The sequence below is a fragment of the Setaria viridis genome, chromosome 2, assembly GCF_005286985.2.
Source record: "Setaria viridis chromosome 2, Setaria_viridis_v4.0, whole genome shotgun sequence".
Taxonomy (NCBI): Eukaryota; Viridiplantae; Streptophyta; class Magnoliopsida; order Poales; family Poaceae; genus Setaria; species Setaria viridis.
The window spans coordinates 21,058,476-21,074,328 of NC_048264.2; the positions used below are offsets into that span (position 1 = coordinate 21,058,476).

The 15,853-nt window shown below is 42.9% G+C and overlaps 1 protein-coding gene across 1 annotated transcript; it reads right to left on the reverse strand.

The window, feature by feature from the left end:
- Window positions 1-1,133: 1,133 nt before the first annotated feature.
- On the reverse strand, window positions 1,134-8,570 carry LOC117844853 (SEC14 cytosolic factor). The gene is made up of 11 exons (XM_034725662.2): window positions 8,212-8,570; window positions 8,058-8,086; window positions 6,323-6,406; window positions 6,172-6,225; window positions 5,066-5,143; window positions 4,800-4,853; window positions 4,404-4,463; window positions 4,231-4,326; window positions 2,254-2,355; window positions 2,020-2,100; window positions 1,134-1,841 (listed from the first exon to the last, which is right to left on the reverse strand). The coding sequence occupies exons 1-11, from the start codon at window positions 8,264-8,266 to the stop codon at window positions 1,527-1,529; spliced, it is 1,008 nt and encodes a 335-aa protein (XP_034581553.1). The 5' UTR covers window positions 8,267-8,570; the 3' UTR covers window positions 1,134-1,526.
- Between the last annotated feature and the right edge of the window lie 7,283 nt (window positions 8,571-15,853).

Sequence of the window (15,853 nt, forward strand, 5' to 3'; positions counted from 1 at the left end):
GTGTTGGGCAGAGTAGGAGGCCGGCGGCGAAGGCGGCTAAGGCCGCCGGGGCCAGTGGGAGGTGGCAGCTGCGGGGAGTCTGGTCGCATCAGGAGGTAGACGAACGGGAGGAAGAAGAAATATGGGAGAGAGAGGGTGGAGGATCTGGGTAGTTGGATTTAGATCCAACGGTTAGAGAATGTGATTGATTGAAAATCAAATCTCAACCGATCGGGGAGGAGACACTTCCAAGCTTTCTTCTTCCTAGAATAAAACATAATTTCACACGCTAAGTTTGTATGACACTTTCTTGATCCTGCCGCACCAGTGGGGAAAATAGATCTCATGGATGAAAACACGTCAACCCCCAACATATACATGCTTCTCCACCACTTCAAATGTTTTAACATTTTTATCCAACACAAAAAGCAAATGTCACGACACTTGCAGACGACGGGTGCATGGGTTGTTACTCCTTCACGGCTGCGTGCTACTTATTCCACGGCGCCCCTACCAGCCTGGCGGGGCGGCGCTGCGCGTGGCGGAGGCAGTCGCAGAGGCGCTAGAAGAAGTCGACGACGGGCTGGATCCGCGACAGGAGCACGAACACCGGGCTCAGCACGCCGCCGGTCACCATCACGATCGCCATCGGCTCCATGGATTCTCCCTTGCCTGCCTGATCTCCGATCACTTGAGAGAAATTAAAACCTCTTTCACCCCGCTGGTGAAAGAATCTTTAGCAGAAACTTGGGTGGAAGGAGACGCAGATTTATATGGCAGACGAGACGGAGAGGCCTGATGTTGTTGGAGCCGTCCTGCGGTAACCGCGGACATGCATCCACGGCTGCTAAAAACCGTCTATTTTGAGCGCGGACCTGCATCCACAGCTGCTAAAAACGCCTATTTTAAGCACTGCCAGTTGAGGGCTGTAACTTTGTTGCTGAAGTTAAGGGCGTGCGTTACATTCTCATCAGAGTTTATATGTAGTCCAACTGCATGCAACCCAAAGTGATGGCGTGCGTTACATTGAGTTTACGTATAGTCCAACTGCATGCAACCGAAAGCATCACTTTTTTCACATGAATTACGTAGTAAAACGCTGAATGAACATTGGCAAGTGGAATTTCACTGCACTGGGGGGTAAAACATGAGCATGCTGAGAAAGCTAGCAGGGAGTACAGATCTCTCCTTGTAGATACCAACTCACCGAGTTGGCAGTCATATATATACATATACATAGTACATTGATACATAGTAGCACTCCAAGCTGGTAGCTTCCATGGGTGGAAACGTGACAGATCCCATGCCATATAAGCGCGAAGTTACAACGATACTAGCTAGGTTAATTAGGAAGGATAACAATCTCGGGTACGGTTATTAGAATCGCGTTCTCTACTCGTCCTAATCAAGCCTGCAGCCAGTGATTGCAAGCAAGAGGCCCTACTACCACCCCACCACCATAGGCTACTGGGGTTCAGATACCAAGATCACCTCTGTGGACCGTGGACCGCTGTGTCTCCGGCGCACGCTTCTCAATCACCGCGCCCTCATGGACCTTCGATCTTGATTCTGTTGAAAGAGTGAGTGAGGCCGTTGCCTCCCCTCAACTTGTGGAGCTCCGATTCGATGGTCTCCGCGATCTTGACCTCCTCAAAGCCAGGTGAGGGCACATCCACATGGAGTGAGCCTTGTTTTATGGGACCAACAGAGTCCAGCTTCAGAGATTGCTGCTTCACGTAGTTGTACATCTGCTGGTGGAAAGGATGGTCATAGGAGTAGCAATCAACACCGTCCAGAGAGTCACTGGATGAACCTGATCCTTCCCTCTTGCAAAAATGCGGAAGTGACTGGTAGTCCATAACCTGCATGTGACAGCATCAAGATTGTCAGTCAGAAACATAAAAATCAATTCATGAACCACCCAGTTGACTTTGAAGATTACTGGAAAAGGAGGAACATAAGGATGTTATAAGTATGGGAACTAATAACAGAAAAACAGAGAATGCTTCCACACTGAACATGTAAATTATGAATCTTTACCTTCAATAACTCATCCCTCCCAGAGCCATACAGGACTTGGATCTTCTTTTTAGTTCTTTCTTGTAGAAGTGGCTTCACAACCTGGCCGTGAGTTAACAAAATTTAAATTGATTAACTAGAAAAAAAGGTCATACTGTGTGAGACAGAAAAGATCAGACCAAAAGAGAGTAAGAATATAAATATATATAGAACATGATAGCAAGGCAACTTATGAATTTAAAAAGGTGCACTGACCTTCCAACATGCCGAAAAAACATATGGTGCATTCACAATGTAATAAGTCTCAGTTTTCTCAGGATAATTAAGGTCATCAACAGTGGTAATCATGGTCAACATCTGCATATGGGCAAACATTGATAAGTATTACTGTGACATCTCTACCTGTAAGAAATATAAGCTATGATTGGAAAAATAACACAGACAAACAGATGAAGAAATGATTACTTGATGAATCAAATACAGTTTCGATTCTTATCAAGCTTCATCTCAGGAAAAGCGTGCATGAAAAATAAACATTAAACTGCTGAGAGTATCTTTCATTCAATTTTGGCTCTTCCCCCACTGAACGCAAAGTTCATTTTACAGTCCTTGTTTGATTCAAATATGCTCCAGATAGAACACTTTTATTGGTGATTCAGGCAGTTCAACTAAGGCAACTATTTCATTCAGTTCTATACAACACTAATGAAAATGAGACAATTTTATTACTTCAAATGGCGTATTTTAAGTCAATACTACACCTGATCACTGATCCGTGCTGTAATTCTAAACAAATTTGTGTCCCTGTAGGCTGGGTGCATAATATTTGTGTTGCCTCTGCGCACAACATATGCAACTAAATATTTTTAGAAGTCAATCCTGAGTTCAAGATCTGCCAAACTAACTTATTGTTGAATTGGAACTTTCATGGCTATGGTTGAACAATGAGCTAAGTGCATTCAGCTTCTGCTGCAGTACCCAAGCACCCAGCCTATAAACATGTTCATGAGCAGTGTCCACTCAATGATAGACAGCAGAAGTCAAGAATAGCCATGGTGGAACAAATTCTGAATAAAGTTTTTGTTATTTTACTTCTTTAGTTTTACAATCAACCACATGTGCTTATTGTTGCGATGCAGTTAGTCGTTAAGTCACTTTCCAAATTCAGATGAACTTCCAAAAATTTAAAAGCTAGACCAACCTACGAGGAACTAGATGGCTTTATATTAATAAGACATAGGCACCTAAGTTCACGTCGTTGAGGGCTAGTTCTCTAGGCGTATATCTACACCCAAAAATACATTATTTAAGAAAGCAAGAGTTCCTTCCTGCTTTATGTAAGCATGCAATGTGAAGGAGTTTCTGAAGCATTTTGGGTCTCTAATCACCAGTTGCTTAATAGAAGCATTGATAACATGTAGTCAATTATCAATTTGCAACACCTTCATTTAAAATTCAAGTAATAACTATATCTATTTAACACAATATTATTTGATCAAAAGCTGCCATCATGATGCCACCATGCCCCCAAAAAATTACTATGGATGCAAGTGGGTCAAGTCAGGTCAACGTCAACCCATTCATCTGTTCTAGTTCTTCTTTTCTTTTCTTTTCTTTAAGAAAAAAATACTACCTACCATGTGTGCAGCAGGGAAATGAACCAACAGTCAAGTGCAGTGGGCCCTGGGTTGGCCCACTTGCATCCCTTAAAACATCCTCAAAAACTACTGGCCAGTTGAGACTTCACACCTCCACCAAGCAAACTAAAAGACAAATGGGGGATCAAAAGGGTGGACAAAACCACGATGGAGTTGAAGCCAAGAAGAAAGTAAGGACAAAGAGAAAGGGGAGAAAATAGAGGAAAAGTAAGAAAGATTAATTGTGCACAATTACTAACATGGACAGTAATTTAGCTTTTGAAGGAAAAAATAAGATTTTGACTAGTACCTCCAACCCCAAACTACCAAGACAAAATTACTGACAAGTAAACCTACCTTTTGATGCAGTCCCACGGTACTAAAAATGCTACTATTAATCTAGTAAAATTCGAGTTATTTTATGCTTCAAACATCCCATAAAATTTATTCTCATTAGACAGTCTTAGTTAATTTCCACAACTACACTAAGCCGGTCACTACAACCACAACTATCACCAAACAATTGTTCACTAATTATAAATTGAAAATCTGAGATGCAATAAAAATTTATCATTCAGATCAGAGCATGACTCACCTTTATTTGGCTCAACGCAGACAGCTTCAGGCCAGTCATGTCCATAACCTTCAAGCAGGTATTGATCTGTCTCCCAAACTTCTTTGATGCAGCCGGCTAATAAAGAACGCAGAATATTTTTAATCTCTTTTCCAAAATTTGGTACTATAAATCAACAATAAGAAAGCACTTACGAGGACAACACGGTCTCGATATTCATTCATCTGTATGTGTGACTGAACATAGTAGTTCACCTAAGAAAAAACAAATGATATCACTTAGAGAAAGAATCTTATTTGTATGGAAAAATATACTGCCATTGCCTGTAAAATGAGGCATGCCAATAGGTGGCCAACTATTGTTCCTAAAACTCTAAGAGAGTTATGTATATATCATTGAGCTTATCCTTATTTCCATCGTACAATTGTACTCAAATTAAAGGTTTTCTTGATTCACATACGCACCATGCCACACCAAATTAAGATATACATATGAATCTGACTTGGTCAGCACTAAAATCTCATGGTATTCTTTAAAATTAAACCAATAGCTTTAGAATTTTGTTTTCAAAGGCATATGCTAACACGTACCGAAGCCTTGTCAAAGGTACTGAGACCAACACCAAATGCATAAACAGGTTGTCCCTACAAAAAAAAAGGAGAGGAGCACGAATTAAAGCATATAATACAAGTCTTTCTCAATACTGTGGATGGGACTGCTGAGAAATGAAGACCACTTGTGCAAATATTCAGGACTAAATAGAAGATCCCAACAGATGGAGCAAAAGCAATTAGTAAAAGCGTTAAAGCGTATCGCGAAAATTGCTAAATGAGATATATGGGTCTGATCACCATACCTGCTTGGAGTACCCTGTCAATCCAACAAGAAGCGTATCCCGGATAGCTCTATATAGATCAGGTGGCACAATGGGTTTCTGGATCAAAAGCAAATAGTAATGGTGGTTAGAAGAATACCATAAGCTAAGTCATAAAATGAAATAGAATTCCACATATCTGCATCAGCATTAATGAAGCAATATTTAAAAATTTATTTCTGCTGCCAATGTAAGAAATAGAGAGACAAAAGTGTTAGGTTTAATCCAACATCAAAAATTGATGGTGGGGAGCACAACATATAGGTGGGGGCAGCCCTCACCCATTAGACTAGTCTTTTGGGTTGAGTTAGGCCCAAGGTCTTGTTGTGGGCTCAAGTGGACCTGGGCCTGTTGGGGCGCTAGCTTGTGGGTATAGTGGGTTGGGTCGGATTCCGCTATGCACTCTAACAAGTGGTATCAGAGTCAAAAGGTTGGGAAACCTAAAACATCTCTAGGTCACATGGTGATGGGGGAGCCCATGAACGTCTCCGGAGGGTCACACAGGTTGTGTTGTGACTGGAGAGTTGGACTCGGGGCCTGGGATAACGTCTTCGAGAGATCACATGGGTTGTATGTGATGAAAGAGTTGGGCCCAATGTGAACGTCTCCGGAGGGTCGCACGGGTTGTGTTGTGACTGGAGAGTTGAACTCGGGGCCTGGGATAACGTCTTCGAGAGATCACGTGGGTTGTATGTGATGGAAGAGTTGAGCCCAATGTGTGACGGGGGAGATTGTTAGGTTTAGTCCCACATCGGAAATTGATGGTGGGGGAGCAAAACATATAGGTGGGGGTAGACCTCACCCATTAGACTAATCTTTTGGGTTGAGTTAGGCCCAAGGCCTTCTTGTTATGGGCTCAGGTGGACATGGGCCTGAGCCTGTTGGGGTGCTGGCTCGTGGGTATAGCGGGGCGGGCCGGATTCCGCTGCGCACTTTAACAAGAAGTTATTGCTATTTTGCTTTACTTCATTTGTCTATATTTTGCTGTTACTAAAAAGTAGATCCTAAGTCAATGGTTGGTGATCCTATCTACTTTTAGGCTCTCTTAAAAAGAAAAATAAGATTTGTACATAAAGAAAGGTACTTACAGCCAACACGCTGTCAATCTCATTCTGTATTCTCCAATTTAAGCAATCCATAAGCTGCACCAAATAATCAAATATCTCATCAGCTCTTCCCGAGGGGTCAATATATTCTCAACCTGAATGTACAAGTTGCAAAGAAGTTCTGGTGCGTTACCATTTTATGAGCTTTAGGGACACTCCATTCTCTGGCCTTCAGATAACGCACCAAAGTCCCCCTCAGATTTCCTTGATGCACATTCTGTAAACATATCACTATCTGATCACTTTTTGCTCCTTTCTATTTTCAAAATACAGAATTGACTACAGATAATAGAACAATATCAACAGTAAAAATTGAAACTAACAAACAAATTGCAAAAGATGTGGTCAAAAAGTACAAAAAAAAGAAGACAAATGTAGAAAGAAGCCAACAGAATGCATCTAGCATCACATGGGGGGGGGGGGGGGGGGGGGGGGGGGGGGGGGGAGGGGGGGGGGCGGTATTGTGATGCAAGCATGTGGACAGAGAAAAAAAGAGCAAAAGAAAGAAAACCATTGTTTCTTAGTGGGCATATTGTGATTCCAGCGCGGTTACGCAGCTGCACACGTAGTCCTGAGATCAACCATGAGCTAGAGACTTATCATGAGTCATGACAAGGACTCCAGGACCAAATAAAAGTCCGAATCTGCAATTGAAACATCTCCACCAAGGCCAGAGATGTTCAGGAACACGTCAACATCCTGGCCCACTCTCATCAGCACACGTCCAAATCAAATAACAGCAACTTCTTCGGCTATTAATCGGTGCTAGGTGCGAACCACAAAGTGTCTGCATCACCCAACTACAAGCTTGGACAGATTCCACCCATGGGGCAAATGACTAGTTCAGCATGCAAATCCTAAACAAGACTATAATCTTGGGAGTACTTGACCTCACAGATTTCTAGTATTTCGACACATGCTTAGAAAGTAGGAAGTCTAGAAAGCCTCCTAGCCGGCAGCCATGACTGGAATTAGTTACGAGTCAAACAAGAAGCAAAGGAGCATTTGGGCTCCAAATGGTGAACTGGAACAGTAGACGGCACCAACACCACAACTGTACCAAAATTGCAGTAAAGACCCAACGGGAGTACTAATTTCAATTAAATCTCGTGGGATCTCCAAACAAATATCTCCGTATGCAACCAGAACAAAAGGGGAGGTTCATTTCAAAACAATAAATGTATTTTTGAAACACTCCAACCCACGAGAAGTTTAAGCTTTATGACAACAAAAAGATGCTCTCCAAAGAACCTAGTTGAGAACTCAACATCACTCCATTCAACAAGAAAGTTAAGAAAAAAAAAGAAAACCAAAATTATGTCTTTGTCAAAAAAATCGAAATAATAAACACTGATGAAAGCATATTTGAGCTCGAATCAGAAAATGAGCTTCTCTAGTGAAAAGAACAAAAATAAGCTGCACAATATCCAACTTGGTGACCACCAATAAATAAAATAAAGGAAGAATGACGGAAGCAGGAAATTGTAAAATTAAAGCATGCGACATTTCAATTTGACAAAATTCGAACAAGAAAAACACTCAAGTCGACCAAAATGACGTCTGCGCACAAAGAAATTCCAAAGATCTAATCTTTACGCAGCTAACAGGGCAACAGACTAACTCGCAATTCTTTTGAAGAATACAAAAAGGAAGTGCTGAGCAGCGCCCAAATCCACAAAAATGCGAACTGGTAAGGACCATATGAGCAAGAACTAAAGCGAAACTCGACATCAAAACGCACAAAGAGAACAAAATCCGCACAGGAGGCAGGGGTCTTCGCTCAGAAAGCAACTAGAGCCAAATCACTGAATCAGGAAGCACGAAAAGGCAGAGATCCATCAGGAACAGCGAGTGGAGCAGATCGGCACCTGGAATGTGGTCTTGAGCGGCTCCTCCACTGCAAGAAAGAAATTGCCGCGCACAGTTCAGTGACCAAGAATTCCCAGAGGAAGAAGAGGATAGATCTTTTCTTTTTCTTTGCAAAGAAGAGGAGGAGCAGCAGCACAAGAGCAGAGGACTCACGCTGCTCCATGAGCGCGGAGAACTGCTTGATGGCCTCCTCGGAAGCGGCCGCCATTGCCGGCGACGGTGGGCTTGGCGGGGTCAAAAGCCGGGTTTTTTCCACCTTTTTCAGCTCTCTGTTCCTCCCCTTTCTCCCTCTCTGCTCTGTGCTCTCGCCTTCTTGTTGTGTTCTTGTGCGCTTCCTCACCAGTCACCACACCAGGTCACCAGCAAACCGCGTGGATGTGTGGTGCTGTGGGGCTCAGCTCCGGTGGTCTGTCCCCGCCGGTGATCCTAACGTTTGGGGGATAGGGAGGATGCTGGGGTCCGTTCCCGTGCTTAAAAAGGATCAGCCGAGCAGGCGAGTTTTCTTTATTTTACGTTTTCCTCCCACTCTCTGTGTCTCTCTAGCGCTTTATTTTGAGAGGTGGTTGCATTGCACGATGTCACCGCAATACCGATGGTTGTATATACGTAGTAGTATTTATTTATACGGGTGAAAATTACAGGAGTGGAGAATTACTCAAATACCGAAGGGAATCAGCCGACTGCTATTCCTGATATTCCTCTTAATACGACACAGCTAATTGTTCGTCACGGGAAAATTAAAGGCCATCCGAATCCCTCTCCAATATCAATTTTTATGCTATTCAGTTGGGAATCATTTCATTACACGTCTTTGGTTTTACAGCTCAAGACTTCAAAGTATGTTTTGTATAGAAAAATTTATACCACTTCTAACATTTGTGGACGGTTTTTATCTATATCAGTTGGGAATTATCTTTTGTGAGACCCACTAACATCGCTGTCGCTGTTGCAGGAAACCAAAACCACATGACATCATCGCCAGCGACATCACCGATAACCCTAACCTAGAAGACAATCCTAAACTAGTAGCTATATTACGTCGGCTGTCGATCCGACTATTCCCCACCCACTCCGACACCGGAGGAGCCGTTGGAGGGAGGGGATTGGTTGGATCGACGCTGAAAGCGCTACCGCCCTCCTTTCGCCTCGCTCAGAACTGCAGGGGAATGGGAAGGTACTAGTTTCTGTGCTCTCTCGGCAAAGTTTAAGACATACTACTTTTTTATTTCTTTTTTAGATTGAGGTCAGACTCTTTTCATTACAAAATAGCCAATATATTGCTAGTATTTCAAGTTTGCTTCCTCGTTTTGGCAGAGTTTTCACCTTGGCGACCATGCAACCTGACCCATACTTATTCTCGTTTACAAGCCTCTTTCCCAACTCTATCGAGTTAAGATTTTGTATTGGGACAGCCGGGTTAAGTTTAGGAGCTAACCGGATTTTAAGAGACATTGATGTAATTCGCAGGTGTAAACTAACCATCTTGGCGGTTTATGGATGGGGTGGAGCGGCTGAGGCAGAATGGGGCCACTATCTTCAAACTTGAAAGAATGTTAAGCGTTGATCTTTTTTTCTTGTTAGGGGTGTTTGGGGAAGGGAGCTAAACCGTCACATCGAATATTTGGACACTAATTAGGAGTATTAAACCTAGACTAATTACAAAACTAATTACACAACCCCTAGACTAAATCGCGAGACGAATCTATTAAGCCTAATTAGTCCATGATTTGACAATGTGGTGCTACAGTAACCATTCGCTAATGATGAATTAATTAGGCTTAATAGATTCGTCTTGCGATTTAGCCTAGGGGTTCTGCAATTAGTTTTATAATTAGTTTATGTTTAGTTCTCCTAATTAGTATCCGAATATCCGATGTGACAGGACTAAAGTTTAGCCCCCTCCTTCCAAACACCCCCTAGTTAACAAATACACAACCTGATTGGCTATTCGATGTGACAGGACTAAAGTTTAGCCCCCTCCTTCCAAACACCCCCTAGTTAACAAATACACAACCTGATTGGCTATTCGATGTGACAGGACTAAAGTTTAGCCCCCTCCTTCCAAACACCCCCTAGTTAACAAATACACAACCTGATTGGCTTGTTTGAATATATGATTTTAGCTCTTCACATTGTTTACTGGATTATTCAGCAGCTCTTCACACGCATGTACGCCTTCCTTTTCGCTGCTGTCAGATTTGTTTGACCGTATGCCAAATGTGATAAAGTAATGCAGATAGTAGGTGAAGAAAGGTCAGTATAGTAACGAATGTGATGTGGATGCCTGCCAGCAGCGCAGCACGAGACCAATATTTTGCTGTTGAACATGACTTAGCATGCTGGTTGCTACAGTAGATTAAAATATACAACCATTTCTGGTTAAGGTGTTCCTTTCGTACTCCTGCACGTATCATGTTTTCTAACGAAGAAAAATCAGGGGGAAATGTGTGATGTCTCAACTCTCAATCCTCGAGATAGATGGCCATTTGTTGGCATGAAAAGAGAAGCAGCTTTTCTCAAATAAGTTTTCCCCTTTATTATGATACAAACACAATATTCAATTCGTACGCAACAAAATATCATTAGTCAAATTTTTTTCGCCGCCCTCGAGACTCTCTTCGGACTTTGGGTGTATATATATGCATTGGATATGTTATGTTAGTATACAGTCCGAATCATACCTGTTAATGGTAGTATATATTTTTCAATACTCTATTTGTTTAAATAAATAGCAAATTTCACGGGTAGCTTCCGGAAAGCTAGAAGTTTAGAAAAACTAAGTTTATATGGTAAACTGAAAAACTCAGTTTTATGAGTTTTCTAGTTTTCTGAGTTAAGAAAGCTAAACACATCTTCTAAAAGTTAGTGTTGGCTTCACGGGCAGACTCTCTTTTGACTTTGGGTGTATATATACAATTAATGATAAAACAAGACACAACAAAAATAGTCATAATGGTTTAACGACAAGTCCAAAATCCAATAATGACATAAATTTAGAAATGCAGAGTGGTTGGTTCAATCATTTTTTTAAACTACAATATACGCTCACGTACATGCATACATACTCATCCCATTGAATATAGGCACGCAAACACTACATATAAGTATATGTAAGATATTAAGTCAACGGATTTTAAGATTGACGAAGTCACCATATGCAAATCGCAGTTCAATCTTCTACCTTCATGAAAATCTTACATTCATATATGTCGTTCGATAGTCTTATTGTATGAGAAAAAAAAAGAGTGCATGAAAGAAAGCAAAACCATATCCGTCATTTGGTAGTTTTATTGTTAATCTATGACGGTTGGATCCCCTATCAGTTGAAAGGAAGAAAATGAAGATGAAGTGTTCTACTCCAATCCAACCAGGATGAGCTAAATCAGTAGCCGGTTCCTTAGTAACTGAAGCATTCAAAGAATATATTGTATATTTTATTCTCTCTTGATCTTTAAGGTTAGACTTTCATAATTGTTTTCTCATAAAATATAGGAAAAAGTCTATTTTTGGCCATCGAACTATCGTCTTGGTTTGGTTTCAATCCAACATCAAAACGAGGAATCTTTGGTCATCGAACTATCAATACCATGCATATTTGGCCATCGGATGGTTTTGGTGGGTGCTTTTGGTGATGTGGACATCACGTGATGGTGGGGCCCGCAAGTTAGCTCATTTTATCTCTTATCTCTCCTCTTTCTCTCTTTCTTCCCCCCTCTCCTCTCCCTTGCCCAGGCACTCCGGCGGCAGCGGCGACTATGTAGCGCGTGGGTGGGCGCTCCAGCAACGGCGGCTCACGAGCGGGGCAACTCTCCAGCAGTGGCCGCTCCAGCGCCGGAGACGCGCGGGCAGGCGGCGGAAGGCACTCCACGGCGGCAGCTCACAGGTGGGCAGGTGCTTTGGTGGCTGGGGTTCACGGGTGGGTGGAGCGGCGGCTCGCGGGAGGCCGGCCACTTTGGCAGTGGAGGTGCGCGGGCGAGCGGTAGCTCCGGCCTGACCCTTTCTCCGCATCGCCACTACAGCACCGGAGCTGCGAGCCCCAGCCTCCGCGCCGCCGCAGAGCCGGAGTACGGCGACGCAGACGGTAACGAAACAAGGTGGAGAGGAGGAGCAGGGGGCGTACCCCTCCGCGCCGACCGAGCAAGCTCGAGCTCCGCCGCAGGCCAGCGCCACCGGGCGAGCTAGTTGCATCTTCGCCGAGGGCTAGCGAGTCTGGCCGGGTGAGCTCAAGCTCCGCCACCGCTACAAGAAATCTTCCAAGTAGTGACGAACTTAAAAGTGTGATAAACGTATTTTTTGCATCATTAACTGTGATTTATCATGCAGGAGTGATGAAAACCCTTCGTCATTAGTGGTGGATCATAAACCACGACTAATGACGTTCCTTATTTCGGTGCGTCACTAAGGTAATGACGAATAAAAATTCATCCCATATGTCATCATAAAACTGTTTCGGGGGTTACGCCACATTGGACAAGAATCCAACATGGCTCTGACATGGTGGGGGTGTTATGACGATTTCTGTTCGTCACAAATTGAAACCCGGTCCATGTAAGAGCCTTTATAAGTCAAATTTTGTTGGGCCATTTTAGCTCAGTTTAGGTTTCCGCGCTATTTTATGAGCAGAAAAATGTTTGTTCAACGCCATATTGGGCCTTTTTTTGGGCCCTAGCCCATCTAACGAAGAGCCATTATTGCACTTCGCAGTACCATTTTGGGCTTTTTTTTCTGGGACCTAGCCCATTATTGCATTTTGCAATAATGTATTCAATTTTGGCTGCTGATCACCATCAAAATAAAAGATATAAAAATAGCTCATTTCCAACTTTTATATTGTTCACATCACAATCAATGATAATGCAACATACAATAAGTTAAGCATCAACAATGCAACATTCAACAAAAGTTTATCGGTAAAAAAAACAACTTCACCAGCAACACTCTTCAGTTGAGGAGAGGATTCCCTTGGCTCTGACTGGTGCTGAAGTTTAACAAGCTAGAAATTAGAGAGTGCAACTCCTTTGTGGTGTTCGTCAAAGCTTGGAGCTCTTCTATCTGATACTTCAATGTTCTTTCTTGTGTTTCAGCCCTCAATCTCAGTGCACCCATCTCAGATTCCTATTCAGCAATCTTTTGCCGAAGTTGTGCCCCCTTGTTTCTCACTCTCAAGATCAGTACTGACGGTCGTTAAGTACCAAATATGTCCATCAATATACTCAAGAAGAAATGAGGATTTGCATTTCTTACACACATATTTGGTTTCGAATAATGTAGTTCCACTTGTCCTTGGAGAATATTTGGTTGCAGGTGAATAAGCACAAAAGGATGGAGAAAGCACCCTCTATGGATCCAAAAAACACACTTTTGGCCAATGGGAGATCGCCATGTGTGCATCCCATGGATCGAAGGGCCCACAAACTACCACAACTGCCTCAGCCCACCGGATAACGCACACAACCACCACTGGAACACACATGTCAGACTACCACGCGAAGTGGATTGCGAGAGGGGCCACCTGGGGTTTGGCTGAACCATTGGATTGGCCAAACCGCCTCTAGCTCCCCTCGTGATCAACTTCCATGTGGCGACTGGTGATAACTCCCCTACGTAGGTTATGGGATATTCCCCAAAGATCCCTACCAGAACCGCCTCTTGAAGCCTACAAATATGAGGGGAGAGGCTCTATTTTAGGATACACACAACTAATGATTCACTCTCTCCCTCTTAGTTTCCAAGTTAGTGGAGTTAGGTTAGAGTAGCTCTACTTCAGGTTCCAGGTCTCCTTGGAGCCTAGGGTATGGCTCTTGTATCTTTTATTCTTAGGTTGACTTTATTCTATTCAAAGTATATATCTTCTTTATATAGTGTTGTGTTTGGTTCTCATATGCATGAGTTAGATATATACCCTTGCTATGTTGATATTCGAGGCTTATATGCTCATATGCTAGTTTTATACCCTTGCCATCGTAGTATAAGCTTATACATCCATGTATGTCTTGAGACCATGCTACATGTTATACTCGGCGTGCATATATATCTTGTATAGCTTAGTTGATTTATGCTACGACATCGGTTCAATGACCATTTCTATGGTGGCTTGAGCCATTGATACAATAGTCTGGTATGGCTAGAGTGTTGTTAACAATGCAAGCATGGTGCTTGAATTGGTTAGCCTCATTGGATATGAGTTTGTCCCACAGGTTGCTAGGGGTAGGCCACAGGTGGTGACAGTCCTGTTGGTCCTTCATAATCCCCCACGTTCGGGTACGTTGTAGTAGTTCGGAAATTAGCAGTAACTTTACTGAGCAGAACCAGTATGGGTACTATCTTCCCGTTTGTGCCTGGGTGCATAGGCTTGAGTTCTATACAATGTGTATATATGTTATGCTTGTATGACCTGTGCAGTATATAGGAAGTATATATGAACCTAGAGATAACTCTTAGTCCTTCTTCCTAGCTTAGTTATCTTGAGATGAATCATGTGTGTGTCACACTATCTATCTATCTTACCCCTGCCTCGAGTATTGTTTGTATCCATCTATGGTATAATCATATGCATAGTAAACTTTTTTGACCTACCCGCCTTCCTTTGAGAAATACGATACCCTTTGGAATACTCTTGTGGATTTATTCGTGATCGTTAAATATACCAACAAGCATTTCTGGCACTGTTATCAGGGAAGGCACTAGTTAAAAGTTTTTACTTTGTATATATTTATATTTATAGTTTGTAGATCTTTACTCAAGCAAGTTAACCTTGATATGTATTCTCTATCTTTGATGTGAAGACAGGTACTATTTGAATGGTTTCTACTTGCCCACTAATTTCACTAAGAATCCGTAGTCACTTGTGAGAAGGGTATAATCTCATGTAGTTCCTCCTTAGATTACTCTCTCGGCAGTTGACTCAGCTTTCTTTGCACCATCTACGTCCAACGCAATGGCCTAGAAGACTCTTCGTGAGTACTCCACTCTCTTAGCCTCTCAGGTGCTGAAAGGCCCTGAGGTGAACATGGGAAACGTAAGCTTCAAGATCAAGACGGGTCTCATTACCATGGTGCAGGCTAGCCCATTCTATGGGAAAGCCAACGAGGACGCGAGCACCCATCTGCAGTAGTTCCTGGAGCTCTGTAGCACCTTCACCATCAGAGAGGTGAGTGAAGATGCTATTCGTCTCCAATTGTTCCCGTTCTCTCTCCTTGGGAGAGCAAATCAATGGTTCTATGTGAGCCGTTTGGAGATTAATACGTGGGACAAATGCTTGGCGGCATTCCTCTCAAAGTTCTTCCCATTGGGCAAAACCAACGCCCTTCGTGTAAGGATTTCGAGTTTCCAGCAAGCAGCTATGGAGTCAATTTTGAGGTGTGGGAAAGGCTCTAGGAGTACATCCTGCCCTGTCCCTACCATGGGATGGATAATTGGCTCATTCTTCAGAATTTCTACAACGGGTTGACTCCGATAGCCTGAGGCCATGTTGATGCTGCTGCTGGACGAGCCTTCTTCTTGCTTACCATTGATGCTGCCACAACATTGATCGAGAAGATGGTCTCTAACTAAGGGTGGAGCGATGAATGACTCCAACCCCGTCAAAGAGGTACGCATACCGTCAAGGAAGCGAACATGCTTACTGCTAAGATGGACCTCCTCATGAAGAGATTGGATAACTACACCAAATAGAAAGTTTCCATGGCCAACACTATCCAAGCTATGAATTCTCACATGACATATGAGGTTTGTGGAAATACTGAACACTCGGGGGATATTTGCTCTGAGACTCAAGAGGACATGTTGTACATGA